Source organism: Lactuca sativa, chromosome 3 (assembly GCF_002870075.4).
Source record: "Lactuca sativa cultivar Salinas chromosome 3, Lsat_Salinas_v11, whole genome shotgun sequence".
NCBI lineage: Eukaryota > Viridiplantae > Streptophyta > Magnoliopsida > Asterales > Asteraceae > Lactuca > Lactuca sativa.
The window spans coordinates 964,248-978,569 of NC_056625.2; the positions used below are offsets into that span (position 1 = coordinate 964,248).

Consider the following 14,322-nt stretch of genomic DNA (forward strand, 5'->3'; position numbering starts at 1 on the left):
GGTTTACCGGCACATCGAATAGGTGACTGTAACATGTGAGGGCACCATGTAAGTTTGCATGGTTATTCACACCCGCTTTGTGATCCTCGGCATCCCAGTCACAAACAAGAGGGGCATATCGAGATTTAAACATGCCATTGAAAGTTCAATGAATCTCAAAGGATCTAGGAGTTTTCATAGATTTAAAACTTAAATTTCTTTTTCATTTTTCATGGTGGAAATTAGTGAATCGTCATTCACTTACCTTCAAATATTCTACAATTAGGGTTACGGCATCCCTCTCCCGAGTTGTAGAATATTGTGTTGGGTCCTAGCCTTAGTATTTCATTTGGGTGATTTACTAAGGACTCAATCTATCAACTAACTTGAATTCGTTTTTCTCCCGTTTTGTAGATGTCAAAGTTCGACAACTATGGTCTTCCCAAACCCCGTGGAACAAGCATTCCACATGAAGATGGTATTCCACGATTCAATCGAGGAACGAGAAATCATGCTTCACTTCCTCCTTCTCCTCCTATTGTTCTCCCCAACCCACAAGATCGAAGAATTGAAAGGTTCAATATCACTAAAGCCCTATTGGAAATGAAACATGAAGATGGTAAACCCGTGTGTGCCCACGTTCTAGGAATGAAATCACACATTGATAGGTTGATAATGTTGGGTGTGTCATTCCCGAATGAGTTGGCTGTGAATTGGGTTTTGCAGTCACTTCCAGAATCATATAATGAGTTCAAAAGAAAGTATTATATGATGAATCATGACGACAGCCTCATTGACCTAACTTACATGCTCATTGCTGCTGAATCAGAAATGATTTGGCGAAGCAATGGAGCGTATTTGTTGGGAGAGTCAACCGACCATACTTCCGAGGACGTTCTAGGAGAACCGACCTGCGTTTGCTGCCAAAAGAAAGGGCGTTGGATACAAGTCTGCCCAAAGAGCCTGAAGAGTCTAGAAGATGGGAGAGTCAAAGAGTATGGCTGCGCTTCAGGTAAAATCCACTATCTAACTCCATTAAGTTCCTATTCATTAATTCTTAATACATAATGTAATAAGATTGCATTTGAATGTTTTACAGGATCGGTGAAAAGAAAGGAAGCTTGGTGAAAGAGCAAGATGAATCTAATCACAAGGAATGGATCTTGATCATATGGACTTGAAGATTAGATTTTGATCTTAGATAGTTATGATAGAGTTGTTAGAAAATTTTCTTTTGAAATACATAGTTTTTCAATGGATTTTGCATTGTAAGGACATATGTTTTCCGCTGCTTTTATAAATAAAATAAATTTTCTTTTGAATTATTTATTTATTTGTTTATTTCCTTGCAATGAAATCGTTATGAAAATTGGTGTTTGCATATTTCTACAACAAATGGATATGATTCTTATTTATGGTGTTTATGGAAAAGTCGAGAATTTACCAAATAGGGAGAGTTTTCTCATCGCCCAAGTTTCAATTGGACAGAAATTTGGAATCATGCAACTTGGTTGCACGATGAATGAGAAATTTCATATATGGAAATTAGACTAATTCGTTGACAAGGTGTCAAGTGAAGGACTAAGAGATCGAGCACACAATGTTGCGTGTTGATCGAGTCAACCATAAGAGTAACAATGATATTCGTCATGATTTACTAAAGGTTTAGTAAATATGATTATACTTACAAGATTAAGTGTAATTTTGAATTGATTAAAGGGTTTAAATCAATAGCAGAACGAATAAGAAGAATCAAGTAGGCAGAAAGATAAAAGTTTCTCCATTCTAAGAAGAAGGGAGAGTACCTTTTATGCTTTATGATAGGTCTTAATGATTAAGAACCATAACGCAATTGATCCTATAAGTGAGTCTTAGTACAATTGTATGTCTAAGAAGAGGAATCAAGAATTGAAGAAATGGTTAAATCAAGAAGACAATCATACTTCGTTCCAAAACAAGTCTTAAAGTTAAGATTGTGACAATGAGTGAAAAGTATTAAAGGTTTATAACATTCATTAAATGTGGTAAGTTGTGATGTCTTGGATAAGACAAAGACCAACTAGTACCAATTTATGAAGTGTTTTGATTAAAAGCTACACTAACTCTTGAATATTTGTTTGTCAGGAAATGTTTTGACAAGAGAATCGTATATGTCAAGGAGTCAGTGGGAGTTTTTATAGTCTTGAAAAGTTTCAAGAACAAATCAAATAAACCTTATCGATCATCACTAGCACACGAGTTAAGGTTTACTACCTATCGTGATGACATTATTTTGGTTTCTATGCCAATCCAATCGAGTTAATTATGCATGTGAGTTCTATGAGTTCTCATTTTGAACGCATAAAAGGCAAACCACCTTAATCAATGAAAGGTATATTTGTAGGAAAGGGTGAGCTGCTTAACTACTTGGAAGACATGGTGGGCAGCCGTGCTACCATAAGGCAAGAAATCAAGATCAAGAAAGTTCCGTCCATATGAGTTTGAATTTGTCGTAAACTTTGGTTTTAACAAATTCACATGGATAGGAACACATACACCGCTCAAATCTAAGTGTCATAAGATTTCCTCCTTCATGAAAATGATTGTGAGGAAATGCTTTCACTAAGAAAGATTTAAAAAGATAGTAATTGTAAAATTGCATTCTCAAATTCAATCATGGTTACGGTATCCCTCTCCATAATTTGAATTGTGAGGTTTGGCAATTGTTTACACACACATATGAACTATCGAAGGCAAATGTGTATAAATTCAAGAAGCCTTGATAAAAGATTATCAAAGCATTAAGTATTAGAAACATGAACTTAAAAAATTCAATAAGTATTGATTTTTTGAAAGTCAAGATGTTTATGAATACATGTCGAAGCTAGTGGGAGCATAAGTGTTATGTTTTATAATAATCATCATGATAGTGGGAGCATAAATGTTATGATTGTATGATTATTGAAGAAAGTATTGCAAGGTTAGCAATATTAATTATAGAAAACATAAGTCATACTTTGCAAAGTCGCAATACTTGAAGAGTTGTTTTGCTATAATTAAGGGAGAGAATATTATGCTTCATTTCAAATCTAAAGGTTTAGGTTGAGAAATTTTAATAAGATTTAGTCAAAGGTACAAAGTGTGTTCTTAAAATTTCGATTATGATTACGGCATCCCTCTTCACAATTCGAATTTTGAGAACATAGCAAATAAAACATTATGCGTCGTGTCCCATACGCTTCGGGTATAGGATAGATTGCAAATGCTTTAATGTTTGACCATTCTAAAATTTTCCAAATGTCGAGCGCATTTAGAGGGAAAAGGGACTAGAATTGGTTTTGACTAAAATAATTAAACAACTATCAAAGGACAATCCAAGTTCGACGAGGATTGGTCGCTTGTGAGTAGTTGGAAGTATAGTATTGGAAATTATGGAAATGATTCCATATTGGATGGATCATATCGACATCATTACAAATAGAAAAGATTCTATTAAGAATGAGTTGTCATGAGGAAAATATGGAAGCGTGTTCATATTAGGAAGTAAATATTGAAAATCTATGTCTAGATTAGAAACTTTTATGCAAAAGGATGTTCAAAGGAATGTACTTTGAGAGATAGACATCATATCTAAGGAATTGTCTTGTAACAATCTCCGATAGAGGACTTTGTAATATCATTGGCAATAGTCTTTGTGACTTTGGTGCAATGACATTACAAAAGAGATCATTGCATAAAATGTTAGAATCTAGCATATTCTATAAGTAGCAAGAATTTGATATTCTTTCACTTATGAAAAGGATTTGGAGTTGTGAAATGAGAATGATTGGAAATGTGTTCAATGTGATCTATTTCACAAAGTAAGAACCATAGGTAAACATTGTGTGCATGCTAGGAGCATGGGACAAGTGTTGTAATTCAAGTAAGAAGTTGATTACCCGAAACGACAAATAATGAGTAATCAATATGGTGATAAATAAAAGGCGTTTTATTTATACTCAAAGGTTTGAGGCCATATGGGATTAGTATTATTCTTGTGTTTCACATTTGCATGTTTTGACTTCCAGAATAATTGAGTTTAATCGAATTATTCGAACGGGCCACAGTCGTTCATATGTTGGAAGTAGATATGAATGAAGACTGTCGTGAATTGGTGTGTGGATTGTCTATAAGGTATTAGACATAAGCAAATGTTTGCTGCAACGTTCATGAGTGCTTATGAATATGATTTGAGCATTGGATCAAACCCACGCTCACTTGGATCACTCCATGAAATTGTATCACGAGTGATTGGTGAGACGATAACATCTTATATTCTTGAAACCGAGATGTGTGAGTTGTATCTTGCGAATCGGTTGCACATTGATAATATGTAAACGCACTAGTAACTTGGTGTTATAAAACATATTGTTGTGTGTGATTCGGTGCGTGAGTGCAAGCGAGCATTGTATCAAAGTTTATCCGTTCCTTTTATTCAAAGTAGGATAAAAGCGATATCTTTGGGCCCCTCGATGGTTTAGTGATGACAAACGTAAATGCTCGGCCGGGCTAGGGCTAATTTGATTTGTTCAATTAGTGAGTCGTCATAAATCGGAAATCGAGATATAGTACAAAGAGAATGATTTGAAATCATATCTCATATGATCTCTAGAATGGAGGAATATATGATCCCTTATCTAAGGACACGCGTATTTGATATGATCAGAGTTGACAGCAACTTTGGAAAGCTACGATTGCAGATCGGGATCCGAAGTCATATGCAGAATAGTTATTAGACTTATCCAAGTGGGAGACTGTTGGATTAGTGTCTAAGTCCATAACTATTTTGGTATGTACTTGACCCGATGGTGCATGGTCCTTTTGGGTTGCCTTCACCAAAGCAACTTGATTGGAGAAATATATATAGAGAGAGAGGATAATATGATTTATTAATATGTTATAAGAATAATATATTAAAGGAGAAATCATATTTGTTTAATTAATATTGGTCAATAATTAATTAAGAATTAGTTTTGTGATCAAATGTAATTAATTAAACTAGAGGGGTTGAATTGTAATTATGTGATAGTTACAAAATAAGGTAAGAGTTATCTTATTATTAGGTTGGACGAATTTAAGGATGTAGAGCCTTAGAATTCGAGTATGATAAGGATTCAAGGATTATCTTATGGGTTGCTTTGTGGATAAGCAACTAGATAAGGATAATGACTGAAACCCTATCTCTACACCTATATAAACACCCCTTGGCTCATGAATTCGTGTATCCCTTCCCAAGAAGTCTTAGAGACGAATTCTAACCTCCCTCCTCTCTCTTTATACCTTCTCCACTTGCTTATGGTGTTTGTAAGCCATTAGAGGAGTGACACTTGTGACTCTCAGCTTTCCAAGGTCAATTCAAGGAGGAATTGCATTGTTATTGCTATATAACAATCAAGGTATGTTCTTAAACCTATTTACATGTGAATTCTGATTTCCATATGCTAGAATTAGGGTTCAAAGTCTTGGATTCAAAGTATGTACAATAGAGAAACCTAGATCCAAGTTTTAGGGTTTGTATGAGCACATAGGATGTCTTATGACCAAAACCCATCAGTTAGCTAGTCGGTGGACTGGGGTTAAGGGATTAATCAGCTAGGCGGAGATTAATCGGGGACCATTAATTGCTAATTTGTTAGATTTTAAAAAATTAAATATGACTAATATCATATAAAAGTTCGTAAATGTCACTAATATCATAACAAAATAGATTAATATGATAAATACAACATGAATCATACCTCAAATAGTTTTTATTGAGATATAAATTCTTCAAAGTGTTAAAATTTCATCAGGTTCTACTGTTTCAGTCATTGTGTATGCATGGATTAATCGCTAGGCGCTCTCTAATCGGTCGAGTAGCGCCTAGGGATTAATTGGAGATTAATCGGGACCTAATCGGGATTTTTACAACACTGTTATTTACATTTATCCAACATTAAGGTATTCCAAATTAAAACATTCATCAAAGTAATTCCCAAAATCATAAGTTGCGGAAAAACATAGGTGTGAGCGCTGCGATCAAGTCGGGCCCTTCCCTTTCGAATCGGAAGTACCTGAAACCATAAACCACAAACTGTAAGCACAAAGCTTAGTGAGTTCCCCAAAATACCACATACCATACATAACCATGATCCAAACATAGCAGACATATCCAAACAATCAATAAAAGTGCTATGTGTCAACCATAGTCTTGTCATTATGCCACGAGCTACCTCGTGGTCTTCCTTGTCAGGCCGGGGGCCACAACCCTGGGCCTTACCAACAAGTTCCAGGAGCCACTTTTGGGTCTTCCATGCAAGCATCACAAAGACAACTAGTATACAATCTACACTACTTAATTAACTGCCAAAGTTCAGACTCAGGTCTTGCATACAGTTTGCCAGGAGTCGCCTCCTGGTCTTTCATACAAATTGCCAAGGGTTACCCTCGGGTCTTCCTATAATACATAAACCAAATGGGCCAACATTGCTATCTTTGACCCATAGAACAGTGAGGAGACTCACCTTGAATGCAGAAGTTCACTGAAAGAAATCCCTAGCTACTGCTGCCCTAATGATTCCTCCGGGCTATCAATACCAAGATAACACCCAATTAGCAATTGGGTTCCAAACTATGATCCATAAACCATACTTGGGGTAAAATGACCATTTTACCCCTAACCCAACTGGAACCAAAACTGAGGCCTAAGTCCAAAAACCATAAAGGCCCAAAACCAAAAGTTACACAAAGGCCACTAAAATTGGGCCCAACCCATATGGGCCTTATCCTAAAGCCCAAAAATTTCCTTTTGTCCAACATTTGATCTTAGATGGTCCAAAAGGCCCAAATCAACAAAACCCAAATAGGTAGCCCAAAACCGAAATGACACCACAAGGCCCAATAAGGCCCAAATCAGCAAGACCGACATCCAAAGTTAAGTCCAAGCCCAACAAACAAAAACTCCATTGATCGAACGAACGCACGACATCCAAGGGCTGAACGCACGACGTTCGTCGCCGGACAAATTGACAGGGACTCAAGACGGAACGCGCTGCGTTCCCAGGGGCTACGCACGACGTTCAAGGCTAAGTTCCAAATTCTCATTCTAAGGACTTAATCCATTAAGTCCAACGTCTAGAACCCCCAGAATAGTCCCATAACATTGACTTAACCCATAAAGTTGAAGGCTTTAACCCTTTGCATGGCTTAAAGAAGCCCAACACCAAAGATGAACCCCAAAGGTCAAAATCACCCCAAAATGTCTTTAAAACTTCTTAATACCTTAAGACCTCACTCCAAACTTCCATATCTGATTTCAAGGGACTTCTTAAGTCATAAAGTTATGGCTTAACATAACTCAGTGGGACCCAAATCAAAACCCTAAGTCCTAAACTTCGTCAAGTGACTACCATATCATGCATGGAAGGTTTATACCCATCAAGATCCAAACTTTATGACTCTATAACCTCAAGAAGTACCAAATATGAAGCTCAAAGGTTCTAGAGTAACTTCTACTCACAAGAACCACCTCAAAGGGACCAAAACCATAACAAAATACCACTTGGCTAGATCTACATGAAAGAGTTGTCAAGGTTGAGACTTTATACCTCTAGAAGATAGATCTAGGTGCACAAAGCCAGGATCCAAAAGCTCCAAGTCAAGCAATGACTCTTCAAGAAGTTCATTCTTCTTCGGTTCTTCCTCAAGCACCAAAAACACACATAAATCACTTTGAAGCTCAAGAATCACTCAAATGGAGGCTAGGGTTTCGTTCTTAGGGTTAGAGAGGATGGAGGTTGAAGGAAATATGGGTTGGAGGTGATTTAAAGTCTTTAAATAGGGCCCAAGACCCTAATTTAGGGGTTTAATCTGGCCTGACGAACACAACGCGTTCCCAAATGCACCCGCGTCCAAATTCCAATGTACGCCATGAGTACCTCCCTTGTACGCCATGCGTACCCGTTTTGGCCCAACACCCCTCTAACTTTCAAATGATCATAACTTTTGCATCCCTTATCCGTTTTCAATGTTCTTTATATCCACAAAAAGGTAACGAGAAACCCTACACTCCTATAAACTTTATCTGAAAGCCAACCAAAATTAAATCCAAAATTCATAAAAGACTGAATTATCAAATTACGATTATACCCTTGACCTCTGAACACACCATCGAACACTTGGATCACTTAAACCATCACACCCACACCCGAGACGGGCCAAATTCTTCCTTCCCTAAGGCCCTAAGCCTCATGACCACTGAAGATTGGGCCGCGACCCCAAATAAAGAAGCAAATCTGAAACTGAATGTTATAGTTTCCTATGATTCACTTTGTTTTCTATTTTCGCCAAACAATGGATTTATGATTCTTGTTGTACCTCGTCCAATGAAAACTCGCTCTCATCTTGGTATCTCTAAACCCATATAGAGACTCGATCTTCACACAACTACTATCTCTCATATTCCTCGCTTTCACCTAAAAGCTCTCTAGGATCCGAATTGGCAACAAGCAATAATAAATGAATACAGTGCACTTATTAAGAATAATATTTGGGTACTTGTTCCTAGGCATATGAGTGTGTTAATATTTTCAGATGCATGTGGTTATTTAAACACAAACAAAATATTGACAGATCCATGAGTAGTTGTTAATGGTTGTAACTATGGTAAACCCTTTAGCCAGGTTGTAAAGGAGTCACAATTTGAACGTTTTGAGTCTGGTAGTTTCCAGAAAACGGCTTATTCAAACTTGATGTTAAGAAAACTTTCTTGCATGGACACCTTGCTGAGACTGTATACATGCATCAATCATTGAGATTTGTTGATAAATTTCTTCCTAATCATGTTTGTCGTCTACAAAAATCATTATATGGGCCGAAACAAGCCCAAGAGGTTGGTTCTAACGTTTTGCCACCTATGTCATCACTTTCGGTTTTAGTTATAGTAAAATCAACCCAACACTCTTTATTTACAAACATAGTAATGATCTGGAATATCTTTTCCTATACGCCGACGACATCATCATGACCACTTCGTCAGCATCCCATGCTTATGGCATCTTGTGGTCATGAATTCTCTATGAAAGATTTAGGCGGTCTTAACTATTTTCTTGGTGTCACGGTTACTCGGAACTAAGGTATGTTTGTGTCTCAAACAAAATATGTAAGTCACATCTTGGAACGTGCATGCATGCTTAATTGTAACACTTATAAGACTCCCGTTGAAATCGACCATAAACTTGGCCCAAACCGGTAATGCATGACATGCAAAACCTTGTACCATAGCCTTGTCGGGGAATTTCCATATTTAACATTCGACATCCAACAAGTGTGTTTTTACATTAACATAATAGTATGTTAATGTATTATATCCACCTGACAAAAGATTTTGTGTTATTGTACAATTAAAGCTTGATCAAAAAGTTACAAAAACAGTTATTTTTAGAAAAACCTCAATTAAAAAGTTTCAAAAAACAGTTGGTTTTTAAAAAAAAAATCATAAATTGCAGAAAACACTTATTTACAACTTTGATGCTGATGTCCTTTCTAGCTTATGTGGCATGAAAAAAATTGATGTACCAACATGCTACCATTTCCTTCCTTCCGCCTAGACAAAGACAAAAAATACAACACTATTTTAAGATAACTCTCTATAGACATTGATAGTTTAAAAAAAATATATACTTTGGGGTCGCCCTTTTTATTATTCTTATCCGTTTATTATCCTTATCCATTCAAAAACTAAAAGTCATAAGAGTTTGTTAATGATTTCCTATATATTAAATGTAAGATGTAAGATACTGAATCATATGTATTTTACAACATAACATGCCATGTCACAAATCTAATCAAGATGCTCAACTAGTCGACAAAAAAGTAACAGGATTATTTGGTAATGTTTTCATCCAGCTTCAAGCCAAAGCTCCATTGCCGAGCTATTCAAACAATAACAAGTAAGCTTAGATGTCAGAAGTTTATCACCAATAACTAGGGAAGACGACACTAAAAACTTAAGTCATGGTAGTAGCAGGCTAGTAGTATACACATAATCCCTCAAAGATAACAAGTACCATGCCAGACAGCCAATAGTCTGGATAAATGACAATCAAATCCTAAAACTCATTAACAGATCAAACTTTGGTGAATCCATATCATATAAACCCTACTAGGCTAAAATCACTGGTGTGTAATTATGTTTTTTTTTTTTTTGCAAAGCCATGTTCCTCATCTCCAAGAGATTTGATAAAGTATTTAAAATCATACAAATTCACTACCACTTGAGTTGGTTGAGATTCAACACATGACACAGATCTTCATTCAACACATACTCTTTTTATGGCATAACCAGACTAGGAAACGTAATTTTGTTAGATGATGATATTGAGCAAAATTCTGAAAGAAAATTTTACACCATAAGATGAAATGGAGGAAAAAAAAAGTAGCAAGTTTGACATTTTCTGGTGCAAAAACAAAGGGTTTTTTTTTTTTTTTTTTTTTTTACAAAGGAGACTGCAGAATATAATATTTAGCATATTCCTGCAAAGAGTGTTTCAGGCAGCATATTCAAGTGAAGTGAGAGAGTAAGACAGGAGAGATGATGAGATCCATATAGCAATACCTGGCACCAGCAGCCAACTTTGTTACAAGTTAGATTCAACACTCAAATGGCCTCTCACATAAATAATAAAAAAATAATAATATGCCACCTGCTGCCCATACCATACCATATAGGGAAGAAATGGAAGTCCTCAGTCTGCAGAAGTAGATGGCATGCATATCAACAAGAAAAAAATAAAAACAAAACATGTTCATAGAGATGTGAATTATATTGTAGAAACATACACAGCCAAAATTCATATCTAAAATATTAGTAAAAAATGAAAAATATTATTATCAGCAAGCAATGATGCATAAAAGATGTGAATTTCTGAAGTTGGGCAACACCACAGCAAGAGCAAGAAGAATAAAGATGTGAATGTGAGTCTGAAACTTGAGTCACTCAGAATTCAGAAACCAAACAAATTAGGTTGGTTTGGTTTGGTTTGGTTGAAAGCTCCAAGAAACCTGCCAAACAATATCCACCATAAACAAGAAGAATCGTTATCAACTAATTCACCTACATATCTTATCTCATATCATAAATCATACATTACATTACAACTGCCTATTCACTCCTATCTCATCCATCACCATAAATTCATCCTTTCAAAGCCCCCCCCCCCCCCCCCCTGCACCAACCATTCCAATAACTTTTCCATTTCTTTATTCAAAAACCAAGCCACAAATTCAGTATTTATCTCATTGCTAGTCTTTTACTTTCAACAAAACTAACAGCTCTTGTACAAAGAAAAACAAATCCACTCTTAACTCTTAAGTCTTACAAGAAAAAAGGTCAAATAACCCAATAATGACTTAAAAACAGTAGCCATTGTTAGCATGCAACAACAGCTGTAAAAAAAGTAACACTGTCAGACTTTGATTAAAATTACAATTTACAAATACAAAGCAGCTCATGCCTCCCCTCCATCTGCCACAGAAAAAAAAATGTCTAGCAACTAGGTTTTATTTAGCAGAATCTGTCATTGATGAAACAGTAAACTTTAACTTAAGTACACATTATTTTAATTATTGTTACATTAGAAGAACACAATGGTTCTTAGTGGCTAAAAAAAAACATAACTCTTCAAATTTGTAGATTCATGGACATTAATTTCTATTTTGTCTCGAGTAATTAATACAAAATTTGTAACATCATGTCTATATGTTCAGATTGTTGACTATCTATTTTAAGTCAAGAATTTCAGTCGAACTTAAGTAAGTGACTAAGCAGAAGCCAACTCCTAAACAGAGAAAGGTAGGTAGAAAATAAGGTGCAGACTTACAGTCGATGCATATGCAGAAGAAGTAGAAGCAAGATTCATTTCATCTCAGCCATAAACTTGTCATACTCAGGGTCTGTGCCATAAGTAGTTTGCTGAGTTTGGTCTGCAGAGAGATTTAAAGACCAGGGTGCAGCTGCAAAACTTTGCTGCTCAACTACTGACTGAGTGTAATAAGAAGAGTAAGGATATGCAGTTTGGGTGTTTGGTGTTGTTGTTGTTGTCCCATAAACATTACTAGACTGGGATGGGGACTGTGCAGGAGGTGCATTCATATTATTTGGGTAGCTTTGTTGGGCTTGGGCCTCAGTATTAGTAGTAGTAGTAGTAGTTGATGTAATAACGCTCTTGTTCTGAGGTGGAGGAGGAGGAGGAGGAGGAGGATATTGAACACCATAAGAGGGGATCTGTTGTTGGCTTGGGTAGGATGAATACATGCTCGATCCAGGAGGAGGAGGAGGCGGAGGAGGAGCATAAGCAGCATAAGGAGGAGGAGGAGGCGGTGGTGGTGGTCCCCATGGAACTGGGGCAGTCATATAACTCCCAGGCGGTGGCGCAGTCATCTGCTGAGATGGATACCCGCCAGGATAAGTGGGCGCAGGAGGACCAGGGGGTACAGTAGGTTGGGGTGGCTTTCCTGCAACTCTTACTGCAATTACTCTTCCATCCAGACGATAACCATTCATGCTAGCAATGGCTTGATTGGCCTGAGATATATCAGAATACTTGACAAAACCATAACCTTTGCTCAGCCCAGTGACCCTGTCTTTAATCACCTTTGCCATTACTATCTCCCCAAATGGTGAAAACAACCGAATCAGGGCATCATCTTCGAAAGTCGGAGGCAGGTACCCGATATACAGATTGGTATCATCGATTTCTTTACCAATTCCAAGACCAAGACCAAAACCGACTCCTGGTTTTGCTACATTGCTTCCTAGACCCGGATGTGCAGATGTTCCTGTACTACTGCTTCCTCCTCCGTTTGTGCTGGGTGCCCATGGTGGATTGCTCGTGGAAGAACCCATGATTGGCAATGGTGTGCTTTGCTTGGTGACACCTTCTGGAAGGGTCCCGCCAAGTTCTGCCAAGAAATTCTGATACTCATCATCCATTTTCTTTCCTGCAGTCCCTTTCACAGGGCAATCAATGGTTGGGTGTCCTCCGTCTCCACAGATCTTACACAACACATCGCTCTTAAAAGTTGACATGCGGGAGGGGCAGGCAAATTGACGATGCCCAGGTTCACCACACAATCTACAATACTCGTCGTCTCTTATTGTTCCATTCAGAGCAGCAAGTTCACGCAGCTGCTGTCTTTTATGTTCATTCAATCCTTCATCAACAGGATGCAATAGCTTTTCCACCATCCCTGCTGCAGCTTCAAGCCCTTCCTGTGTCTCTGCTTCCACTAAAACATGTAAATCTTCGTTTTCAGAAGGATCAAACTTCAAATCACGCTTTTGCCCAAACCTGCCTTCTTTCACTGAGCCTTTCCCCCGTATAACGATTTTAGCTCCAGTCTCCTTTTCCATCCTCTTCTGCGTATTACCTCTCGGCCCAATTATAAGTCCGATAAAATTATAACCAGGGTATTCTTTCATTGGTATATACAGCTTCTTCTGAAGCTTCGGAGGCCTATAATCAGCAGGGGGCTTAAACGCAGGATTTCTTTTAATAATCTGCGAAATAATCTCTTGTCTCTCTCTGTTAAGCCTTTCCCTCGCCCTAAATTCTCTAGTGTTTATTCTGGTTCCCATATTATCATATATCGGGTCCGGCGAAGGAGACCTAGCACCTTCCGGACGATCATCTAACTGTTGTCCAGACTGTAAAATTCTACTAATTTCCATAAGCCTTGCATTCAAAGCCTGAATTTCAGGATCCATATCCATACCTCCAGTAAAATCCTTCATGAAATCCGGCAACTGAAACACGGGTTTCGGCTCGTCGTCCGCCCAACGAGACTTCCTCTTTTTACCCCCATTCTGATCAGCATCTCCATCGGTAGGAGGCGGGTCCCATCTGCTCCGCCTCCGTCTCCTGCTTGTTGTATCCTCCTCCACGCCAGAGTTATCCTTTTCCGTAGTAACACTCCTAACGCCGCCATTATCAGGCTTCGGATCTGTTGTGTCTGGCTTGGGATCCGTTTGACATACGATTTGAAGTTGATGAGAAAAATTGTGGTCGGAATCGGACGGCGGGGGCGGGGGTGGAGGTGCTGAGCCAAAATCAGGCGGCGGATGCTGGTTACTGGAGTTCTTGGTGTAATCCAACGCATCATAGGGAGTAGGAGTGGGAGCTAGGGTTTCGGGGGGAAGAGAATCCATGAGGTGGGGATGGGAAGAAGTTCTGGTGTATCGCGTGTGTGAGAGAGGCAGAGAATCTAATATGTGTGTATTTATATCATACACATAGATAAATGAGAATGCAAATTGTCTTGTTTTTCTTTTACTTTTTTTTTAATATT

At 37.8% G+C, this 14,322-nt stretch overlaps 1 protein-coding gene across 2 annotated transcripts; it reads right to left on the bottom strand.

Annotated features, from left to right (window-relative positions):
- Positions 1-10,765: 10,765 nt before the first annotated feature.
- On the bottom strand, positions 10,766-14,238 carry LOC111892881 (splicing factor-like protein 1). 2 transcript variants are annotated; one of them, XM_023888943.2, is made up of 2 exons: positions 11,856-14,238; positions 10,766-11,037 (listed from the first exon to the last, which is right to left on the bottom strand). In XM_023888943.2, exon 1 carries the CDS (start codon positions 14,180-14,182, stop codon positions 11,891-11,893), a length of 2,292 nt encoding a protein of 763 aa, XP_023744711.1. In that variant the 5' UTR covers positions 14,183-14,238; the 3' UTR covers positions 10,766-11,037; positions 11,856-11,890. The 2 variants fall into 2 exon arrangements, with proteins under 2 accessions (XP_023744711.1, XP_023744713.1); XM_023888945.3 differs by having other exon boundaries at positions 10,956-11,500.
- Between the last annotated feature and the right edge of the window lie 84 nt (positions 14,239-14,322).